This window comes from Cetorhinus maximus, chromosome 26 (genome assembly GCF_964194155.1).
Source record: "Cetorhinus maximus chromosome 26, sCetMax3.hap1.1, whole genome shotgun sequence".
Classification (NCBI taxonomy): domain Eukaryota; kingdom Metazoa; phylum Chordata; class Chondrichthyes; order Lamniformes; family Cetorhinidae; genus Cetorhinus; species Cetorhinus maximus.
In genome coordinates, this window is record NC_135904.1 from 31772834 (window position 1) to 31796908 (window position 24075).

The following is a 24075-nucleotide window of genomic DNA, read 5'->3' on the forward strand; positions in this document are numbered from 1 at the left end:
AATTCATTCCCAAATATCTATTTTTAGTTTCTAATCAGTGTAGCAAGTGCCTTCAAAGGGGAAGGTTTTTTTTTTGCATTTTATTTTAGAAGTTCTGTACATCAAGGCACAGCATCAGAGTAGTCCAATGTTCAAGATCTTTCCTTGACCAGTATGTGAGTGCTTCTATAAAATCCCAGTGGGACAAGTCACAACAGAAGTGCCCAGTGTCTGTTCGATTGCACAAAGTCTGTTCTGTCTCCAGCAATAGCATCCATGAAAAAGCATACGAACATGTGAGATAAGGAGCATAAGTAGGCCATTCGGCCCATCGGCCATTTAATAAGATCACGGCTGATCTGTTTGTGTTTTGAGTTCTACATTCCCATCTACCCCAAATAATCTAATATTCCTGTTAGGCAAGGGAGTCAATCTACCTCTGCCTTAAAAATACTCAGACACCACTTCCACTGCCTTCTTGAGGCAGAAAGTTCCAATGTCGCACAACCGTCGGAGAAAAAATTTACCCTCCATCTCCACCCTATAGGGGCGACCGCTAATTTTAAAAGTGTTGTATTTTAGCACTTTAACATGTTTTGGTTTAATCTGTTTTGATTGATTAAAGAATTGATTCACCTGGATCACTTGTCTCATCTTCCACCTTTTGTGTGTAAACTTGCGCATACAATTCTTTATCCACCCAGCTCTCATGTCAATGTGGAGATCAGAATCCTTGATCTAATTAATGCCTGTGAAGAGTTACCGACATAAGAACAGTGACGAACAAGAAAGGGTCCACTGGTCCATCCAGCCTGCCTCTCACAATTGTGATAGCTTACGTATCACGCTATATTCAGTCTCCACCCCATCCTAAAATCATGTGATCTCCTGGAAAGGGCAAAAAACCAAATTAAAAACCCGAGCCAATTTGAGGGGAGAAACCTGGGAAATTCCTCTCTGAACCCCCTACCCTTCCCTCCCAACGCCAGCAATCAAAACTGGAAGAGCATTCTGGCCTGGATAATTCCATTGAGTAATTACCTTTTGTATGAGGTGATCTCTGCTTGAGCCAGAAACCAGTCCACCTCTTGCTTGCAGCAATCCAGCAAATTGGCACCCAGAAGCCAGCAGCCCAATCCAGAGGTTAGCTTTTCTCTGGGAAAAGAGCCACCTCTTGATACCTAGCTTGATTTGGATTTACACAACTTAAAATTGTGATCCCTGGTGTTCCCTAAGCTATTTAATTAGAACATATTGTCAATTTGAAGATAATCTATTCCTTTCATCATCATTTAAATCTCAATCTGATCACCCCTAAGTCTGTGCTTCTATAATGTTAAAACCCTGATCTTTTAGCCTATCTTGATACCTGAGACACTTGAAACTAAAAATTAGTCGAGTGACCTTCCACTGCACCCTCTCCAAAACCACAACATCACCCACCATGTGAGGAGACCAAAACTGAACACATTATTCTAACGGAGGCCTAAGCAAGGACTTGTATAAAGAATTTTGGTCACTTTTCATTGCATACAAGAACTTGGTAAACATGCTTACTCCATTTTTTGTGGTCTACACAATGAGCGATGTTGTAAGCTGTTTATGGAGCTTTATTGGCGAAAGGAGTTGTATGTTTTAGAATGCAAGAGGGAATCTTTGTGACCTGTACTTCTGTTGATAAATTGACGAACTGTCCAGCAATTGCACAAAGTTAGAACAGGCACTTTATTTTAAGGGCCTCTTTTAAGTTGGTGAAAGTGTGTTGTTAACTGTTGATTCCAATAATGGAAACCTGAAGAAAGGACGTCAAGGACAAAGGATAGTATACAGTAAAATTAAGAAAGAATGAACAGAATCGAGTGCACAGAGAACAGATAATTTAAATGTTAAAAAATTGAATGAAGAGAAGATTACAAAAAGGGGTACAAAATCAGAATTGGGCATATGGCAATTCTGGCAAATTACTCTATTAGCTATTATTTATACATGTCCCAATCAGGCAGCCAAGAGAGAAGAAGGACTGAATAGCAAAGAGTAAGTTCGAGCTTTCTCTTTGTGAGTTGTGCAGGTGCAAACTGTGGAAATTTGGGAGTAGCAATTTTTTTCACGGGATCTGGGTGTCACTAGCAAGGCCAGCAATTATTGCCCATCCCTAATTGTCCTGGAGAAGGTGGTGCTGAGTTGTCTTCTTGAACCTCTGCAGTCCATGTGGTGTAGGTACACCCAAAGTGCTGTTAGGAAGGGAGTTCCAGGATTTTGACCCAACGAAGGTGGAAGAACGGCGATGTTGTTCCAAGTCAGGATAGTGTGTAGCTTGGAGGGGTTGGGGTGGGGGAGTAGTTTGGGGGGGTCGGTGGGGGGTGGGGGGAGGTCAGTACTATAGTTACCCAGGAGTTAGAAGTGGTTTTAATTGTAACCTTTCCTGGGTACCTATTCACTAAAAGAGTCGGAACTATCCAAAGTCTCCAATTTAAATCGGAAATTCGGATGGTTCCCAGTGCAGGGTAATCGTGTATCAGGAGTTCGAACTTTCCGGGCAGTTCCCATGCAGTCCTCGTGTGGGGACTTCATGGGGACGCCCCAGTGCATCTTCTGGAGTGCCTCCTGGGTACAACCGTCTGCAGATCAGAAGTTCTGGGTTCTAGAATTTTATTTCCTCGCTATTTTGCAGATACCTCAAGTCACTGTTACAGCTGCAGGTCAGACACTTCTCTGTCACGTCCAGTGAAGGTGAAATGTTTCACTGGTAAAATAACACAAGAATAAACAATTTTCATTAGAAGTCTATCATAACACTTAATAAGTATTTGGATGTGCACTTGCGATGCCATGGCATGCAAGGCTATGGGCCTAGTGCTGGAAAATGGGATTAGAATAGTTAGGTACTTGTTTGACCGACACAGACTTGATGGGCCGAAGGGACTTTTTCTGTGCTGTAGAACCTATGACTAAGTCAAAGGGTAGACATGAAAGTGTTTTCTCCATTTTCCATGCTGGTGCTACTGTTTTTTGCTGCTTCCTGCAATGGATTTGCCTGCCCAGTTTTTCTCATTCTTCCTCCAGGTGCAGATTCTGTGAGAAATAGCAAACTGGAACAGCAGCACTTTTACCCTATCAGATGGGCTTAGAAAATAGACAATATTGGAAAGCCAAACACTTGGACGTGGGTAGAGCAGACAATCAGTTACTTCGGCGTGTTGTTTTAAACCAATGTACTACTATAAATCGGTGGACTACCGAAAATCAGTGGTCTTGCTCATGATCCAGCCATAACCAACCTGTTGAAACAGTCTCCTGTACAGAGTACAGCATGGGTTATATAATGCAGTAGCTTAATTGCTTTACCACCTTGAATTAGATACAACATATACTCTGCTAACCAATGCAGGAGTACATCTAATCAGATGGGCTGCGGTTATGTCAATCAATTCTGTTGTGCTTTTAAATCATGTGCAAGGTAAGAATTGCATATAAAGCTTTATTTTTTTTACTTTTTGGAACTACTAACTTCCGAAAGGATATGTTGGACAGCCGATTATAATGGGGAAAAATGCACAAAATGTTTGTAAGTGACGTACAGCACCACAATACTGGAATTAATGGCATAGTGCTAGTAAAGAATCATAGTTGCAAAAAATGAGGATTTCCATTGAGGAAATTAGAAGGCTTTTGGGTGGAGTCAGTTCCTGCCGACAGTCTCCACAGAGACTAGTGAGGATCATAGTTGAGCTGCGGACCATATACCTTGTATCTAAACAAATGGTGTGAGTTACTGACCTGTTGATTCAGAATGTTGTTTAGACCTTGTGCCTTCTAACTCCGGAGCCGACTTCATTTTTTGATTTCTTTGCTTTACTTGTACAGGTGAAATGCCACAGCTGGTGAGAGGGATGAAGTTGCTTAACCAGGCTGACCCATGTGTGGAAGTGCTCGTCCAAGAGACAGGAGAGCATGTATTAGTAACTGCTGGAGAGGTCCACCTGCAGCGTTGCTTGGATGACCTCCGAGAAAGGTTAGAGTGTGAGCAGGGTATCACAGCTTCAGTACTTTTCCTTTAATGATTAGCACAGACTGCCACAACGGACAAGTTCTTCAGGATATGGCTCTGTAAATTATCCCTGAGTATTTATTCATAAAATACACCCACATGTAAATATTTAAATAATAATGTTTTAATTGGATACTTTCTCAAAACTCAAAAGAGCCAGTTTTAGTGGGTTAAGAATGAGTGTCCCCTGATAAATTGGAAGGTAAAACTGCAGTAGAACAATGGGCTGTGGGCTGCTTTTAAAGAGATGATTCGTGTCCAATCAAGGTATATTTCCATGAGGGGGTAAAGGTAAGGTAGGCAAAGTTAAAGCTCCTTGGCAATCAAGAGCGATAGAGAGTAAGATGAAGCAGAAAAGGGGTACATGTGACAGATGTCAGATTGATAATACAAGTGAGAACCTGGATGAATATGGAAAGTTCAGAGGGCAAGTCGAAAAGGAAGTGAAAAGCAATGAAGATTATGCGAAGAGAACGGCACCTAACATTAAAGGGAATCCAAAAGTATTCGATAGGCATATACATAGTAAAAACGTAGTAAGAGGAGGGGAGGAACCAATTACAGGATCAATGCATGGAGGGAGAGGGCATGGTTAAGGTGCTAAAACACTAGACCTTCTAATAAGCTCTGAGTACTACAAACAAATGTATTAAACAGGAATACAGTAAGTCCTAACTTAATGATGTAGTTGTATTCCTGTAAAGTGCAACTTTAAACAACATTAGCTATAATGTGAAAATCTGATTTGTTTAATGTAAAAGCTGTATTTAGACTCTATCGGACCTTTATCATCAGAAAAAAATAATTTTTACATTACTAAAATCCTATATTTGTAAATGAAATAACTTTTAAAATAAAATAAATTTAAAAATATAGAGAAATACACTGACTCCTACTCGCCTCCGACTTGCTGCCCCTCCAGCTTCCTAACCCCCTGGAACGTTTCTCCAGTTCGCCACCTCTCCTGCTCCCCAACATTCATTCTTGCTGCCTCCCTGGTTCTCCTACACTCCGGCTTTCTGCTTCTCCCACTCCCTGACTCTCTGGCTTGCCACCTCTCTCACTTTCCAACCCTCCAGCTCTCTGCCTCTTTCACTCTCTGGTTTGCCGCCTCTCCTGCTCCCCTAACCCTCTGGCTCATTGCCTTTCCCGCTCCCTGACTCTCCTGCTTGCCAACCCCTTGCTGTGAGCACGTGCTCTCAAGATGAGTGGTGAGAGGCAGGAAGAGCAATGTTAGGTTGTAGAGGTAATCTGCAAGCTGGAGAGGTGACACGAGAGAAAGCTGGCAGCAGCCAGGAGTATCGGCAGGAAGAAAGGTCACCAGTAACAGAGGGTTGGCGAGAGGGCAGCTTGACAGCTACAGGAGGGTCAGCAAGAGGTAAGGTCGGCAGTGAGAGGGAAGGTCAGCGAGAGAGGAAATCAGCAGCGACCCTGAGGGTCAGGAAGCGAGAGAGGCCATTCCAAAATGGTGCTGATTCGGTCACGCAGCCTTATGTTAGACCCAGCACAAAACAACGTTAAAACAAGCCTCCCGATTCCATGGGCCCTGTTATGACTGACATTAAAGTGGATTGATTAAAACAGGGCAACTTAAAACGCGGACTTAGTGCAGAACAAGTGAGTAATTGCAGAAATCCGTTAGCTAATTTTCTTTTAGAATTCTTTCCATACCAGCAATGGAAGAATGTTGTTTACCTTTTCAGAAGTTCAGGCCAAACAACTTCTCTTCAAAGGCTCTTGATCCAAGCTCACTGGTATGAAAGAGACAGGCTCAATTGTCCCTCTGAAGCAGTACCTGGATAGAACCAGAATGTGAATAACTATATGATAGGAGTTTGAGTATAAAGATGCAAATTCCCAGGAGTTTCAGACATTTGTACTTTATTTATACTGCACAAGATTAGTGTTGATAAGAAATTGAAACCACTTCACAATATGTTAGTGAACCCTTACGATCAGGATGCAGGAGCGCTGCAGAAGGTGACTATGTAGTTTTAATACTGCTTTTATTGTTTACATCTTAGAATTTCTTGTCTTTTAATTACTGTCTCCATTAAGACCATTAAATCCTTTTTTGTTTAAAGTTTGCCATTAGTTATGCATTTAAGTTGCTGAGATGTCGTCCATTCTAATTGGCTGCTTTCAACTTCTGTAATTACCAAGCATATTTCTCCCCAATTCACTTTTCTCCCTAACAAACCACCAAAAAAAGACACTGCCATTCACATTCAACCAAAAGAAATTGCCACCCTGGTAGTTCTTCTGCCACTCTATTATAAATGTCAAAAAATAATCACACTTCAAGTACGCAAGAAAAATAACACACATACTCATAAACTTTGCTGCAAAAACTTTCTCCCTCCTATTAGCAGCCATGATACATGTAGCCAGAGCTCTGAACATCCATAACTCCAGAGACACCTATTTTCCTTGCAAACGACCGGTCAGAAAAAGTTACATTTATTCATCAGTGTTCCCAGGTCCACAAGAGCCGCCACAGCTTTCTTTAGTGGACAAATTCAAGGAATCCACTAATAAGGAATGTCTGTGGAGGAATGCAGCAAGTTTAATTTTAGTTGTGTTGGGTTTAAATTGTACCATGCAATATTCGGAGTCGTCGCCTCCATTAAAGTAGTAGACAGAAGAAATTAATCTGAAAATATTAATGTATTACAGATATCACACAGCATGATGTAGCTCTGTGCTAAGATGGTTTGCAGCTTAATTAATGTTTTTATCCTTTTTAATCCTGCCCATGTGCTGCAGCTCACAACCATAACTAGACTTCTTAAAAAAGTATATGTAGACTAGGAAAACAGTTGATTTAAACAAAAAGGAAAAGTGCTATGAATATAATCAGTTCAAGAAAGATCACACAAATAGCTAACTTACACAACTTCATTGTGTCATTTTTAATTTTATATGTTATTGAAAAATGTATAAAAGATGAGACAACTATTGCTTTAGTTTGTGCTATCCTGTGGGGGCTTTCCACCTTTCACTAAATCCAACACATGTATACATGGATATATAGAAATTACTCGATTTAAAAAAAAACTACAGTCCATCTAGTTCACCTTCTACCATTCTAGTAGTTGCATGATACAACTATAATGGAGTTGCTGACTAATCAAGACAATCATCTCAATGAATTAGTCTGCAGCAGATCCAGACATGAGATGAGGAAAACCTTAGTGGTGAAAAATTTTGTGAACCATAGATCCAAAGTAACCTGTTCCTTTCAAGCATGCTACATTTGCCATTTGTCGTCTCAAATTATTCATATACCAAAATAAATCTATCTAATATCATCTGAATCCAACAGTACTCTATTTCTACCTAGTGTGCCTGTTCCATAGAATCATCAATCACTCACTGAAATTGTTTATGCAAGTCTTTTTTTGAATCCTTCAAGTGCAAGTCGTGTCTTCTGATCTGGACAAGGTGAAATAGGTTTTTGTGGTCTACATTGTCCAGTCCTTTTGGAACCCAAGAAACAGCTCAATTTGTATTAAATTTACACTTAACCATTTCTCATATTCCGTCCCCTCCATCCCGTCAATCATTTCTGGTTGCTCTCTTCTGTAGCCTTTCAATAACTACAAAATCATTTTTGTACTCCAAAACCAGAACTGTATACAGGATTCCAAATGCGGTCACAGCAATGATTTATAAAGTGTCAGGATTATTTCACTGTTTTGGCTCAATATTGATCTTTCAAAAACATCTGATTTGCTTTATACCATCCCACTGAGTATTATTGTGATAGCTTCTATTTATTGTCAATCACGACTGCCAGATTCCTTTCAATTTCCTTGCACATCATTTTTTTCCATTTAAGCAATAGTTCCTTCCTGGATTTTGTTTCCATGTGATGTACTTGGCATTTATCTACATTGACTTTCATTTGTCATTTGCTGCCCGATACCCAAGTACATTTAGATAAAAGCAAAATACTGCGGATGCTGGAAATCTGAATCAAAAACAGAAAATGCTGGAAATACTTAGGTCCAACAGCATCTGTGGAGAAAGAAAAAAAAACACAACTCTGAAGAACTCACAACGCAGCTCTGAAGAAGTGTCATACGGACTTGAAACGTTAACTTTTTTTTTCTCCACAGATGCTGTTGGACCTGCTGAGTTTTTCCAACATTTTCTGTTTCTGTCCCAAGTATATTTAAATTATTCCATAACTTATCTTGTTCAATTTTGGAGGATACCCTCTTCATTAGCTTTGCATTTGTCATTAGTTATTGTTCTTGTGACTCCTTGCCACTTATAATTGACAACTTAAAGAAATTATGTCCCAAAACATACCCCTCTGGGATCCTATTGGTAACATTCTCCCAGGCTGATGACAGCACCTGTGCCATCGCCACCTGGGTTCTATCAGTTAACCCATTATGAATCTGTTGCAAAGTATTTCCACTGTTTCTTGCTTTACAATATAATTGATTAAAACTTCAAATTGGTAGTTCTACAGGGAGATTAGAAACTGGCAGTCAAACTTGACAAAAAAAAGTGCCCAAGCAGATCACGCATCTACACTTGGAACACCCATCAAGTTATTTGAGGATGGATGTTTTTACTACCCATCAAAATAATAGGGTTCACAACATTGATTGTCAGATGTTCACAATTATTATTCACAGTAATTAAACATATACTTAACAACACCCTCGTCAAACAACATTTACGTTAAAACCTTGTGGGATTTTTGAATTTCCCAGCCAAAACTCATGAGTTATGAAATCTGGGTATTTAGTGAGTCAGACCTTCAAAGTATCCATTCCAACACCCACTCTTAATACCCTTTTCCAGCACCTGTAAATGGTAATTTGTATATACAATAACATTACATTATAAATGACTATCATTCAACACTGATTTGATTGTCCCATCCAGCAATGCACAGATCTGTAACTTCTTAACTTGTTACACTCCTTGGTTTTCTCAGGCAAATCTTTTCTCTTTCAAGGCTTGAGCGAATGATATTCTCTGCCTGTTCTATATTTGTGCAATAACTTATTAATTAAAGCTCGCTGGCCAGAATGCCTTTTAATTAGGTTTACTGCCTCCATATTCAAGTAAAGTTAGCCTGCCTTATGGTTACACTTCCATCCTTCTAACAGTGAGACACTTAACACACAAAAGGTAAAAGTTAATATTATTACAGATTATACAGATTAACCTGTTCCTTACAGTTCTCCTTTTTGCCTTAACTTATGCCAGGCCAATACTAACATTATTTCATAAGCTTCATGTATCCAAAGGTCATCTGGACTTAGATCATGATTTTATCTCCCCATGTTTACATTTGAGGACCCACGCCAGCCAACCCTCCCGAGTGCCTAGGACCAGTTGATGTCATTGCAATCCTGTCAGGTGTTATCAATGACCAAAATAAGCTGGAATTTCTGTTTGCCCAATATAAAGAGCACATACTTTTCCTGCAGGGAATTCACCACACTTAATAAGCCCAAAGAGCTAAGGCACTGCTAGGCAATAGCCACGGGTTAAGATGTCTCCCAAGTGTGCAAAATACTGGAGGAATGTAACCAGCCTTTTTTTTAATGTACTTGAGCTCTCAGTGCAGTTGAATCTTCTCCCACCACACATTGATGATGCTACATCTTAAAAAATAAAACCGCCATGATTCCTAAATCAGTCCACCACCTGATTGATTTTGTACCAGAAGGTCAAATTTCAAAAAGTGCCTAACTTCATGACCTGCTAAATATTCATCTCTTCAGGGGAATCCTACAATAAACCTGATATCTGACTTCAGCAATTTGAACTCATCTAAACTACAATTCAAGAGTGGAAAAGACTCCTCCTGTACTGGACATGCAACAGCTGTGTACTGCAATGAGCCAAATACGTGAACTTGTAAAAGTACACTATTCTTTCTAAATAACTTTGTGTGTGTGTTTGAGTGCTAAGTGATTGACGTAGCATTTAGACTTTCAGAGTATATGCATGAATAATAGCCCTCTCTGTTTAAACCCACAAAAGCTTGCTGCTGTTATTTGAATTGACCACAAACTCCAGGGGCCAAGAAACATATGCACGTACACACACACACACACACACACACATATATATATATTACGGACAGCAAGGGAAAGGGTACAAGGGTTTCAGTTCACTCCCAATCCTGCCCATGACAAATCATTTGTCTCTCTCTAATGGAAAGAGATGCCTATGTTCCTTTATGGACTTTGGCTACTTACCTGTTGCCTCTGGAGGAGCATAGAGTGTGGTGTGTCTGCCCTGCAGCAGTGTTTCATTTACATTAAATTAAACCAACAAAAAGGCACCACCACCAAAGCAAGGTAGCACAATGAATTACAGCTAGATTATTTCCAACTATTTAATCCTGCCTATCACAACTGTTTATAGAGAAGATAAAATTTATGAAACTCAACTTAATCTGGCACTACTGGAGCAATGAAAGCAACTACAAATGGACTAAGCATCTGCAGGAAAATAACTGTCCACTGAAGATGATCATGAGTAGTAATTGAGCTGTAGTTCAAATAGTTTTAGCCACAAGGGATTAGCTAATTGCCATCTGGGAAGCCAGGTATCACTTAAATGGAAAGAAATAATGTGAATCGAAAATGAGAAACTGGAGGCCTAATCGACAATAAATAGAAGCTATCATAACAGTACTAATTGGGAATAGCAGGATGCAGCTACAGATAAAGGCTCATATGGTGTGATGTTAGTGTCTTACATTGACTACATTTAAGCAGAATATCCTGTTAGGCTAACTGATACACTTCGATTACTTGATAATGACACTAACTGAACTACAAACTAATTATTAAATATGGCCTTTCCTATACACACTAAGAATCTTGTATGTAGTTCTACTTGTCACAGCACAGAAGAATTTGAGATGTATTTAAAAGGTCATGTTGAGGTGACATAGTGATGTAATCCTCCTGCTTTATTGGTGTGACCACATGCAAGACCTGGGGTTCACTCTAACTTTAATTGTAAGACTTGAGTCGATCACAATTGCTAGACTGAGTTGGGAGAGCTGATCTAAAAGGAACCTGCAGTTCCAACCAGCTACAGAACACTCTGGGTACAAGTATGTTGTCACAAGTTTCACAGAATTTCTTAAGTTAATTGCAATAAGTACAAAAGTGCAAACCTGGTAAAGGCAGTGGAAGCAGTCAGTTCACTCTAACACCGGCTCTCAACTTTCAGTTGACTTGCCGCTCTCTCTTGTTTTGTTGACCGAAGTCTGTCTATCTTTCTTCTTGCTTTCTCATGCTACACACCTTGCTGCTAAAAGTTGCCTCTTAATTACCCTTGCTAGGCACCACCTCTATGTATGGTTTTTCGTATCCCTGAGCTCTGATTGATCCAGGCAATGCATGATCAGTCCTTAATTGGTTAAGTGGTGCCTGATTATTGTCCAATTAGCATCTTAAGAGTGATGGCCACTTTACTAATGTCATTTCCTGTTGACTCCTGACTGGTTCCCTAAAATGTCAGTCACTTGTAGGAGCACCCTTCTCATTACAGCTTTTCCCTGTTATTTTATGAAGCTTATAGCTTTCCACTAAGATAACAAGACAACATAAGGTAATTTGTGTGTCTGCTTATTTAAGATAAGACGATGTGTGGTGTCACTTCCTAATGATTAATACTTTGGCCTCCATATTCTAAAGTACCTAATTAATACATTTTACGTGTTCTGGAGAGTTCAGACACATCCGTGACTCCCTAGTGACTGCTCATGCTTGGAGCAAGTTACTTAAAAAATAACAGAAGAGTACAAAAGGCATGTAGCCTCAATTACAAAGTTACTCCAACATGAAGTCTATATTAAATATTAAAAATCAATCCATAGAGACAACCAGTGCGTTAAAACTGAGGTAACAAGATACATGTTTAAGATACATTATATATGTTCATAAGGAATATAAGTCACAATAATTGCATAGCTACAAAAACTAATCACAGAAACGGATTCCAAAGTTACAGAACCAAAGTAATGCTTAGGTCTGTTACATACTTTAAAAGAAAGTGACTGTTTCTCCTTAAGGCACTTTAAGTTAAAAGGCTGAAATGCTTCAAGACATAGAACTGTACCTTGACACCTAAAAAAACTGTTTTACTTGACACACTAGGGCCTTCTAACTGAAGTATAACTGATAAGTGTTAATGGCTAGGGAGTTTAACAGTTCCATACTCGGATCTGCTCAACTGTGACTGACTTCACAGCATTTTGCACAAGACTAGGGCCATGTGATGTATTTCACTTGTCAAGTAAGGATGCAGCTACAGACAAAGGCCCATATGGTGTGATATTAGTGCCTTGCGTGGACTATATTTAAGCAGAATATCATATTAGGTTAATTGATATACTTCGATTACTTGACCGTGACACATAACTGAACTACAAACTAATTATTAAACATGGCCTTTGCTACATGCACTTAGAATCTTGTATACAGTTCTAGTTGCCACAGCACAAAAAGAATATTGTAGCTACTGAAACAGTACAGAATAATTGAGAGGATGGAGGGATTGAATTATGAAGAATGATTATGAAAATTGGGCACATCTCACCGGAATTCAGAAGGTTGAGAGGTGAGGTGATTAATGTTTCCAGGATTCTAAGGGGACTAAATAACATAGATGACGACGAGCTGTTTCACTTTGTCCAGAGCGATAAAACTAGAGGACATGGCGTATACTTGAAGGGGACTACTTCCAAAACCAATCTGCAGAAACTGAATTTCAGTGAGCAAGTAAATCTATGGAATAGACTCCCTAGGGAGCAGATCGTGTTGATTCATTCAAATGAAAATTTGATTTCCTTCAGAAAATATGTTGGGATACAGTAATTAGGGATATGGCATATGGTAAGTGTGGCATACTTAGGAGCAGCAGGTGATTTTGGATCTATAGTTTCCATGACGGTTCACTGCATCTTTATGGATTAATCATTGGAGATTGACTGCTATGATTAATCAACAACTCCATTATCGTACGCAACTCACAGGCCTACGAGAGTGAGTTAGCTGGATCTTAATCTTTTTCTCGTCTCGCAATTGACAATAGAGTTCCTCCAATATATAGCCTTTTACAATGTTTTTGATTTAAACATTCCCATGTTTGCCTATATGACCCATATGTCATTGTCTAGTGCCTGGAACTAAAAGAGATGGATTAGCTGGATAGTGTAAAGTTTGTGTCAGCTGTGATTGCTGTTAATGCTGGAGATGCAACCCTCACCCAACTTTCTTTCAGCTGTGGAACTGAAGGATTTGGGAGCTGAGCCTCAGCTGGCATTGTCTGCAGCGAAGCTGCCAGAAACTAAAGCTAGCCGGATGGAAGTTGCATATGCGAGCACTTCTTTATGGGGTGAGATTTTTTTTAAATGCTTTGAGTGGCTGCTCAAGTGCTGAAGAGCAGATTGCTTTCCCACTCCTCCCCACACCAACTGGATCCTGTTGATTTGGGAGAAAAATCAGGTGATATACATGCGAGGCCAAATAATAGAGCCTAACATACTCGCGGCTTGAAACGTGGAGCATCAGTGCAGAAATCTACGATTTGGTGGCACTGAGTTTTGGATGGAGCTCAAAGCATTTCAAGTTTAAAACATGGGGTGCGGTGATTTATATACTGCTTCATTGATGATTGTGGTGTTATAACACTGCTGCTGTATAAGAACAATTTAGAAATCTGTGGGTTCTGGAGGGAAAGATCTTTTTCTTGTCGTATCCACAGGCTGCCCTGAAATTCGTAACTCATATTTGAAAGCAAGGCAAAGGACACAAAAATCGACCATGTGGTTGATAGTGAAGAGGATAGCTGTGGACTTCGGAATGATACTAATAGTTTGGTTGAGTGGGCAGAAAAGCGGCAAACAAAATTCAGTCTGGAGAAGTGTGAGGTTATGCACTTTGGGAGCGCAAACAAGGCAAGGGAATACTCAATAAACGGGAAGATAGTGAGAGGAGTAGAGAATGTGAGGGACCTTGGAGTGCATGTTCACAGGTCCCTGAAGGTGGCAGAACAGGTAGATAAAGTGGTAAAGGAGGCATATGGAATGCTTTCCCTTATTGCATGAGGTATAGATTACAAAAGCAGGGATGTAATGCTGGAACTGTACAAAACATTGGTTAGGCCACAGCTGGAATTTTGTGTACAGTTCTAGTCACCACATTACAGGACGGACATAATTGCTCTGCAGAGAGTATAGAAGAGATTTAAAGAATGTTGCCAGGGCTGGAAAACTGCAGCTATGAGAAAAGATTAGGTAGGCTAGGGTTGTTTTTCTTAGAACACAGGCTGAGGCTGACTTGATTGAGGTGAACAAAATTATGAGTCTAGATAGAGTTGACAGACATGCCCTGTTTCCCCTAGCGGAGAGGTCGATTACCAGGGAGCACAGATTTAAGGTGATTGGTAGAAGGATTAAACAGGATATTGGGAAAAAACCTTTTCACCCAGAGGACGGTAGGTGTCTGGAGTTCGCTGCCCAGATTGGTGGTTGAGGCAGAAACCCTCAATTCATTTAAAAGGTACCTGGATCAGCATCTGAAGTGCTGTAACCCGCAAGGCTACGTGTGCTGGCGCTGGAAGGTGGCTAGTTTTTTCAGCCGGCATAGACACAATGGGCTGAATGGTCTCTTTCTGTGCTGTAACTTTTCTATGGTTTCTAAGGCAAAGACCTGTGTCCAAAGTAGTGTTTCTTAATGCAGCCATATGTTGCACAATTGGGCCACCACTCTTCATAGAATGCTAATAGCACAGAAGCAGGCCATTTGGCCCATTATACCTGTGTAGGCTGTTTGATAGAGCTGTCTCAGTTAATCCCACTTCCCCGCTCTTTCCTCATTGCCCTATAATTTTTTCTTCTTTTAAGCATTTATCCCATTCTCTTTTGAAAGTTACTGTTGAATCTGCTTCTACCATACTTTCAGGCAGCATATTCTAGATCACAATAACTGGCTGTGTTTAAAATAAGGTTCCTCATTTTGTCTCTGGTTCTTTTGCCAATCACCTTAAATTTATGTCTCCCAATTAGTGATTTTTGTGTTGCTGGAAACAGTTTCTGCTTATTTTCACTATCAAAATTATAATTTTCATTATTTTTTTACACAGCTTTGCTAATTTTGTGGTAATTTGAGAATTCTACTACATTTATGAACATACAAACAATGATGGACTGGAAAAGACGCCCTGGTCCAACCAGCCTATCCCACACAGTTGAGATACCTTGTGTATCACATTATAAAGACTCTCCACACTACCCCTTCTGATCTCACAGGAGAGGCAGAATGCCAGATAAACATCCAGCCCAATTTTGGGGACATAATCTAGGAAGTTGCTCTCCAGTACCTCCTTCCCTCTCCCAGGCAATCAAGATTAGCCCAGCAGATCAACTCAGCCTGGAATTCTTTGAAATGTCTAACTTTTTTTATGAAGTGATTGCCTGAGCCAGAAACAAGTCCAGCTCCCACTTGTGGGAATTCAGCAAATCAGCGTCCAGTGCACAAACTAGCAGCCAGTTCCAAAGGTTTGCTATTCTCTTGGAAACGATCCACCTCCTGCTATCTAACCTACATCTGGTCTTACACGACCTAAAGTTGTAACCCCTGATCCTCCCAAACCTAATTGGAGCAAACTTAATTTGGAGAAAATCTATTCTCTTTATCATCTTATAAACCTCAAATCAGAACACCTCTAAGTTTACGCTTCTCTAAAGAGTAAAGTTTCAGCTCCCTTGGACCATCTTGATAACTAAAATGCTTTAAACTGGGAATTAATCTAGTAGACCTCCTCTGCACCCTTTCCAAACCCTCCATATTACCCACCTTGTGGGAAAACCAAACTGGACATGGTGTTCCAACTAAGGCCTGACCAAGATCTTGTACAAAGACAAAATTGTATTTCTCATCTTATACTCACTTGTACTATAAATGCACCCCAACACCCTATTCACACTGGATATCGCTTTACATCAATAGTCAAAAACCTTTAAAGATCCATGTAATAGAACGCCCAGATCACTTTCTTTCTCTCTGTGCCGCCTTCTATTTTTGTTTCCCCTCAAAAGATGTATGTATGTTGAGCATTCTCCCTGTCCACATGCGTAATACTGCACCTTTTCAAATCAAACATCATTTGCCAGTCACCAGCTCAATCCCCCAACACATTAGGATCCATTTGAAGAAACCAGACATCATCTACAGTCTCAAAACTCAGAAAGATCTTAGCATCATCTGCAAACTTGCCCCCAATAATTACACCCGGATCATTAATAAAAGTAGTAGAGAGCAACGGTGCCAACACCAATCTCTGGTGACTGATTTCCATACAAAGCTAAAACTCTCTATAACTGTTTTCTGTCCATACCCTTCCAGCCAGTTCTCAATCTAGCTCAATTGTTACCACTAATACTGAAGGTCCCTTATAAAGAAACCTCTTGTGTGGTACCTTGTCAAAAGCAATTGTCAGTTTATTCAACATTACATAACATGAGCATTTTTTTCTTGTTGCAGGTTTGCAAAGGTTGAAATCAGTTCATCAGAACCAATTGTTCCATTCAGAGAGATCATCATTCGACCACCCAAGCTGGACATGGTAAATGAAGACATAGGCACACAGCAAAAGGTTGCTGTCATTCACCAAAAGAGAGAGGACCAGAATAAATATCCTGACGGTGTCATTGTGGATTCTGATGGACTTGTGACCTTGAATACACCCAATAAGTTGTCCACTCTCAGCGTGAGAGCCATGCCACTTCCTGAAGCAGTGACACAGCTACTTGAAGAAAACAGTGACTTGATTCGTACAATAGAACAGTTCAATCTATCAGTAAAAGAAGGCAGAGAAGCTCTGGAGATCAATCTGACTACTCTCGAGGCTATCCAAAAGTTTAAGCAAAAGCTGGAGGAGAATTTCGTAGGCCGGAAATGGAGAAATGCAGTGAACCAAATTTCATCATTTGGACCACGCCGTTGTGGTCCTAATATTTTACTAAATAGATTAGAAAGTTACCATAGGCCATCAATGTGGCAGTGTCTTGACAAAACCAATAAGGACTTGGGCACATACAAGGATTTTGACAACAGTATAATCAGTGGATTTCAGTTGGCTACCCTTTCAGGTCCTGTGTGTGAAGAACCTCTTATGGGTGTTTGCTTCATTTTAGAAAAATGGGACATCAGTAAAGTACAGCAACTTGTTCAAACGCACAACCTATCTTCCACTGAGGAACAAACAACGAAGGTTGAGGAGTTACAGCATCAGGTAACCTCAAAGGAAAATAGCCTTTCTGAGTTGGAGCCTATATTGGAAAGCCCAGCAGCACAAGGTAGTCAGGTACAGGGCAGTCGGACTCCAGCTGAGAGCATGGCAGATGGCAAATGTAACTCTGAAGTTGCGCTTACAGATTGCTATGGCCCTTTCTCAGGCCAGCTCATTGCCACAATGAAGGAAGCTTGTCGTTTTGCATTCCAGGCACGGCCTCAGCGGCTAATGGCAGCAATGTACACATGCGAGATTATGGCAACTGCAGAAGTATTAGGTAAGAATTGTAGTAGCATCTCTTTTATATTGAACTCTTTATGAAGAAAACTTGTCAACTAATGAAAATAGCATGTGTACCCTTGCCAAGAGTTTGGGGGTTTTGCGTTGTAACTGACATCTACTCTTTTTACTGTAAATCCATCAACAACCAGAAATATTGATGGCATATGGTTATGTCTAGTTACACTGGAGACAGTCCTTGTACCAAGCTGATTCTATCTTTTTTTTGTTGTGTGACGTATCTGACTTTCATCTGTTCTTTTTCCTTACTTGTACCTGGGCATCCTACTGAAATTATCCGGTCTTAAATAGCAAGATTTACACCAACCAGATGGATTTTACTCCACTTGAGAGACACAACTAACCTTTTGAATTGTAAAGAGCACAGTGGGTAGAGAATGTCTGTCAAAATAGTCCTTTACTGATTTAATTGGAAGCAAAAATAGAAGCTGCACTCTGTCCCAATAATTGGGCAAAGAAATTATTGTTCCACTTAAATTTTCACGCACCATGTCATGCAACTGAGATGTTCAATTTATAGAATTATTTTTCTTCCATCCTGCCTCAGCCCATCTGCTGAGGAAACCCTCAATCCATGCTTTCACTATTTCTGGGCTTGATTATTCAGCTGGCCTCTCATCTTCCACACACCAGAGCCTCACATTTCAAATTCTTATCCTCATGTTCAAAACCCTCCATGACCTTGCCCCTTCTGATCTCTGTAAATGCCTCCAGCACTTCAATCCTCCTAAATCTTTGCGTTCCTCCAACTCTAGCTTCTACATCTTATGTTATTCCATCATTGGCCACTGTGCCTTCTGCCGTCAAGCCCCTTCAGTCTAGAATTCCCTCCCGAGCTTCTTTGGCCCTCAACCTACCTTTCCTCATAAGACAAAGCTAAAAACATACCTCCTTGACCAAGTATTTGGTCACCTATCATAACGCCTCTCTCTTTTGCTCAGTGTGAATATTTGTCTGAATGTGCTCCTGTGATGCACATTACATCATCTTAATATGTTAAAGTTGTTGTATAAATGCAAGTTTTTGATTTTAAACTCATCCTAAATTTGTAATTGTGCTGATGTATATTGTATTGGTCTGGATTATGATGTTTGATGTTGATCCAAAAATTAATAATGCAAACGTACAGCAGTAAGATCTTGAGTGGAATGGTCGTACCATAAACATGTAGTGACTATTGTGGTTTAGTCCAGAACTTTCAAGGTAACTGATAATTTGAGAGTCGATAACAGCTGCAATAACTTCAGAAACTAACAATGTAAAGGCAATAAGACTGTAGTTTACAAGTATGACGAATAGGATGAACACAAGATTGAGAGATTAAGGACAGGGGTAAATTGGGGGTCATGCATCTCAAAACAACAAACTCAGGCAGACCTGAGTCGGTCACGGTTATTGAATAAAACGGAGCAATGAATAGAATATTCTTTGCTGAGACCATGGAGCTGATCATTGACGAAGAACACTGAATTTTTTTCTTCAGGCTAGTTAGCTGCGAAAGGATAGAAAGGAGGTGGATAAGAGTAATTCACAGAAGTAAAGGGAGACAGTTTGATGAGAAATGACTTCTGGAGAGAGTGGTTAATTGTTTTTGTGAGTTTTGGAACGCTAAAAGTTGGTTTGCAGATGGATGGGCAGAGTAAAGTTAGCTCAGGGTTGTTCAGACTCATCAAGGTGCAGGTGCAAAAGCAGAATATTTGCAGGACAAAAATTTTGGAAATAAAAATCTGGTGCAAGTTAAAGTGGCCATGAAGTTGTCCGATTATCGTAGAACCCTAACTGATTCAGTATTGATTTTTAGTGAAGGAAACCTGCTGCTCTTACCCGGACTGGCCTACATGTGATTCTAGTCTCACACCAGTGTGGTTGACCCTTAACTGCCCTCTGAAGTGTCCTAGCAAACCATCCAGTTGTATTAAATCACTACAATGCAGAGGTTCAAGAAAAAGCCCACCACCACCTCGCAAGTAAAAATAGGGATGTCTTGCCAGGGAGGCAAACATCCTTGTGAAGGAATTAGAAAAAAAATGTGAGTAACATGAGACATTGGGCTGAATTTTATGGAGAGGGGGCAGGGTCCCCAGGCACTGGCACAAAAATCATGAAGGAGCCCACCTTCTCTTGACCTGCTCACCTCACAGCTATTTAACAGCCATCTTGGGTTGAGGCGAGACTTGCACCCCCATTCAAGAGGAAGTCCCACCTCCAAGAACTGCCGACCAATCAAATAGGAGCAATGATCATTGCTAAGATGGCAGACAGTCTGCTGGAGAAGAGGAGTCATCTAGTCTAGATGAAGATAGGCCCTTGCAAGGGGAGTTGGGAGCCAAGATCGACAGGCTGGGAGAGAGGGGAAACATGGGGAGTAATATCTTGGAGAAGGGCCTTGGCGGGTTGACCAAACAGGAGGCACCCCCTCCTGACTTGGCCACAAAGCTCTCCAGCTTTTACTGGATGGCTAGACACTTGGCGGCGGCCTCCCCCGCCGTGGGTAAATCACATTAATTGGCCACTTAATGTTTTGTTGTGTGGTAGGGCTCTAGACGAGGTTTTAGGGGATTGTCTATTCTCCCAAAGTTGGCTGCTCCTGTCTGTAGTTTCTTAAAACCATTATTCTTTATTTACAGCAAGTATTTACACATTTGGACCTCTACACAAGGTTGGAGCTTCTCCTTCCAGATCTCTCTCTCTCTCTCTCTGCACCCCCTCCCCACCCCCCTCAGTAATGTGATCTGACATCATTATTACATCAGCATCTTGTATGCTTCTGATGTTAACTTTTTATTCTACATCCCCCTAAGTCTTTAACCCCATCATATTTACATCCTCCTCCATCTGCCTGCAAGCTTCAGACTTCACAGGGTTCGTCTCTGAGGTGCCTTGACCAATCTCTCTGATCTCATTCTGATCTCCTTTTGAGGTCAAGGATGTTCCATACTCTCCCTTCTGTCAGTGTGAGTGTTCTTCTCCTGGGTGACTGCAGAGTTTGTAGTAAGTCTATTTGCCACATCAGAATCTGATTACTTTCTCTCCAAGGATATTAAGGCACTGTGGTTTCTCCCTTTGATACCCTGGTCTGTCTCAATCCTGTTTGATCTTGGTTGGAGAGTTTCAATGAATGTACTTTCCTTCTGTTGGACTTGGACCCATACTCTCCCCCGGGCTCCTACACTGGAAACTCATGTGCTCTATGCCTGTGATTAAAGTTCTGAACCTGGTTGCTTCTCTATCCTTCGTCAAGCTGCTTTACTCTCTTGTGGTCGTTCATGGTGATATTGGATTTGAGTTTTTGTTAGAGATGGAAGCTGTGTTCTCAATCCCCTACTCATTAGTAATGCTGATGGTGAGAAGCCATTTTGTAATGGTGAGGTTCGATAACTCAGATGGGCAAGATTAACGTCCTTGTTTTTTTTTCAATAAAACTTTAATGATTCGTACCCCTCTCTCAGCTTCTCCATTTGTTTGAAGATAACGAGGTGAATCAGTTCCATGAACAAAGCCATACCACCTGGAGGCGGGTAGGCAATGGGTATGGCACCACTGCCGTGACATCCTGTTTTGCTTCACTGTGTCTGGGAAGAATTCTTACAGACTTCTTTCTAAATTTTTCCAGTGGAGATGTACATTTCTACACGCCCACACCCTCCTCCAATATGTAGGAGATCAAGGTCTAGAACAATAGAATTTATTTGACTCATTGTTCCTGTATTAACTCTTCAACTGGAACTGATTGCGTTCCTCTATCCTTCTATCCCTTTGTATTCTTTTCAATCATTTATACAAGTACCTATTTAAATGATGCTACAGCGTCTGCCTTGTGTGAAAATATTTTTTTCTATCTTCCCTTTTTTAAGGATAGTTCTGAGGCTGTGTACCTTTTTACCAATTCATAACCATTGAGAAATCTCATCAATTACCCTCTCAAAAACACTTTCATAATTTTGAATAACTCAATTCAATTTTCCAGTAAAAAAAAAGCTCAATTTTTATGCCGTCCTTCTAACTATGACCTCTCAATTCTAGCATCATCTGTAATGTATCCTTTCCATGACTCTAATATGCTTCATCTCATGGTTGTCCAACTGTAGCCTAACCAATGCCTTGTAAACATTTAATATGATTTTCTTATATTGAGGGCTCAGGAGAAATTAGACTTGATAGGCCAAAAGGTCTTTTTCCAAATACAGAGGAGTTTTCCTGAGAGTTGTTCAAGGCCTCAGTGTTCTCTTGGCTTTTGCTGTAAGACTTTATTTGGAGAATCTTTAAATAATCCTTGCATATTTATGTAACTTTAAAAAAAAACTTTATAGAAACACCACTTTGCTGATAAAATTTAAGATGTACAAGCAGCAAGTCACTAAACCCAATTTTAGGTGTAGCCTGTGGGAGTCGAAGTGAGCAGCACACCAAGATTTTAGCTCCCGAGCCTCATTCTTCCAGGCCTTATTTAAATGATCGAACTCAAACTCCTGTCAGAATCCTGTGGAAGGAACGTAGGACCTGGCTGGAGGGTGGGAGTTTGGTTCTAGGTGGCACAAGGTTGGTGACCTGTGACAGCAGTCTCCTGACATGGCTTACCAGTTGATGGAGAGGAAGGAAAGCCAGTGGCAGGGGCCACACAGAGGAGCACTCCAAGTTTTCCTGGGCTGCAGAAAACCTTAAAAATTTAAACTTAACCAGGCCTCCTGGCCATGATTCTTTGCTAATAAAATTGAAGATGTACAAGCAGTAAGTCACACAACCAGATTTTAGGTGTAGCCTGGTGGTTTCACTGGTGGCCGCTGCTTCAGTCAACAGCTAAGATGGCATCACTGTCAGAATGACATCGGAGAGGGTTTGGAGAGTGGGAAAGGAAGGACAGGGTTGAAATCGCCCCTACTGATTTCTGGACTTGGATTTTGTTTAAAGATAACACTGCATTTACACTGTCAAATTAGTCTGGTTAACAGCAAGTTGAATGTAGTTTCTTTCCTCTACAAACAAAGCAACAACGGCTTTGGTATTGCTGTGGCGGACACCTGCTTAGTCGGTTCGTCAAATTATCTAAAAGCTGAGAATTGAACATCCAGCTTTAACAACAGCACAGAGTCCTGGGGCAACCTGGTTTTATATAGCGCCTTGAACACAGTAAAACATCCCAGTGGTAATCAGGCCAAAGTTGTTACTGAGTCACAAAGACCAGGTGACCAAAGCTTGGCTAAAGAGGCAGGTTTGGGCATCTTAAAGGGAGAGGTGGAGAAGTTTAGGAAGGAAATTCCAGAGCTTTGGGCCTAGAAGGGTGAAGGTCAATGGTGGAGCAAAGGAAGTGGAGATTGCACAGAAGGCCAGAGTTGGAGGTGGGCTGGAGGGGGTTGCAGAGTTGGAGAGGGGCAAAGCCACACAGTGATTTAAATATGAGGATGAGCTATAAAGTTGGAACTGCAGATCTCAACTTCAATAAAGTGAATTTTCTCAGCTTTACTGGGCAAATTTTAAAGTTCTCAGCCAGACTAATCCAAGGTAGACTGTCTGTTTCAGAGAGAGGAAAGATTGGAAAGATTGTTGACCTGAAATGTTTAACTCTGTTCCTCTCTCCACAGATGTTGCCTGACCTGAGAATTTCCAGCAATTTCCATTTTTATTTCCAATTTCTAGCATTGCTTTCACATTTCACAAATGTGTGTTCTAATGAGTCTCTTTATGCTTTCACAGGTCGGGTTTATGCAGTCCTTTCAAAGCGTGCAGGCCGAGTGTTGCAGGAAGAGATGAAGGAAGGGACAGAAATGTTCATAATCAAGGCTGTTTTGCCAGTCGCAGAGAGCTTTGGCTTTGCTGATGAAATCAGGAAACGAACAAGTGGCCTAGCCAGCCCGCAGCTGGTGTTCAGTCACTGGGAGGTAAGAAAAAACAACTAATTCCATATGGTCTGGGTTCTTAATGTCCTGCAGAATTTGGAGCATTTTAGAGATATATACCCAACAGAAATGATGCACAGTACATATTTTTAAAATTACTAGAATTGAAGAATGAATCATCATTAATATGCTCTTTCAAAACCAAGGACTTGGATTTAAGAAAATAGACTGGCACTTATGTAGCATTCTTCATGACCTCAGGATGTCCCAATTCAGCCAATGAAACACATTTTATTGTAATGTTACAATCTGGGGAAAACAGGAACAATTTGAATACAGCAAATGTCCCACAAGAAACAATGTGATAATGACCAGATAATCTATTTTTTAGATAGGGGAATATGTATTGGCTAAGACACCAAGAAGAACTCCACTGCTCTTCATTGCATGGTGCCATGGGACATTTTAGGTTCACCTGAGAGCACAGATGTAGGTTTAAAGCCTCATCTGAAACACAGCACTTCCACATCAGTGCAGCACTCCCTCAGTGCACCTGAGTTTCTGGAATGGGACTTGAACCCAGAAACACCTGACTCAGAGGTGAATGTGTCACCACTAGGCCAA

At 40.7% G+C, this 24075-nt stretch overlaps 1 protein-coding gene across 2 annotated transcripts in view; it reads left to right on the plus strand.

The window, feature by feature from the left end:
• The window catches only part of efl1 (elongation factor like GTPase 1), a 299163-nt gene that overhangs the window by 228534 nt on the left and 46554 nt on the right, over positions 1-24075 (plus strand). For both annotated transcript variants that reach the window (XM_078530449.1, XM_078530450.1), the window contains 3 exons: positions 3844-3991; positions 16567-17594; positions 23309-23493. In XM_078530449.1, the coding sequence (XP_078386575.1) occupies positions 3844-3991; positions 16567-17594; positions 23309-23493 (1361 nt within the window). The remainder of the gene's footprint in view (positions 1-3843; positions 3992-16566; positions 17595-23308; positions 23494-24075) is intronic.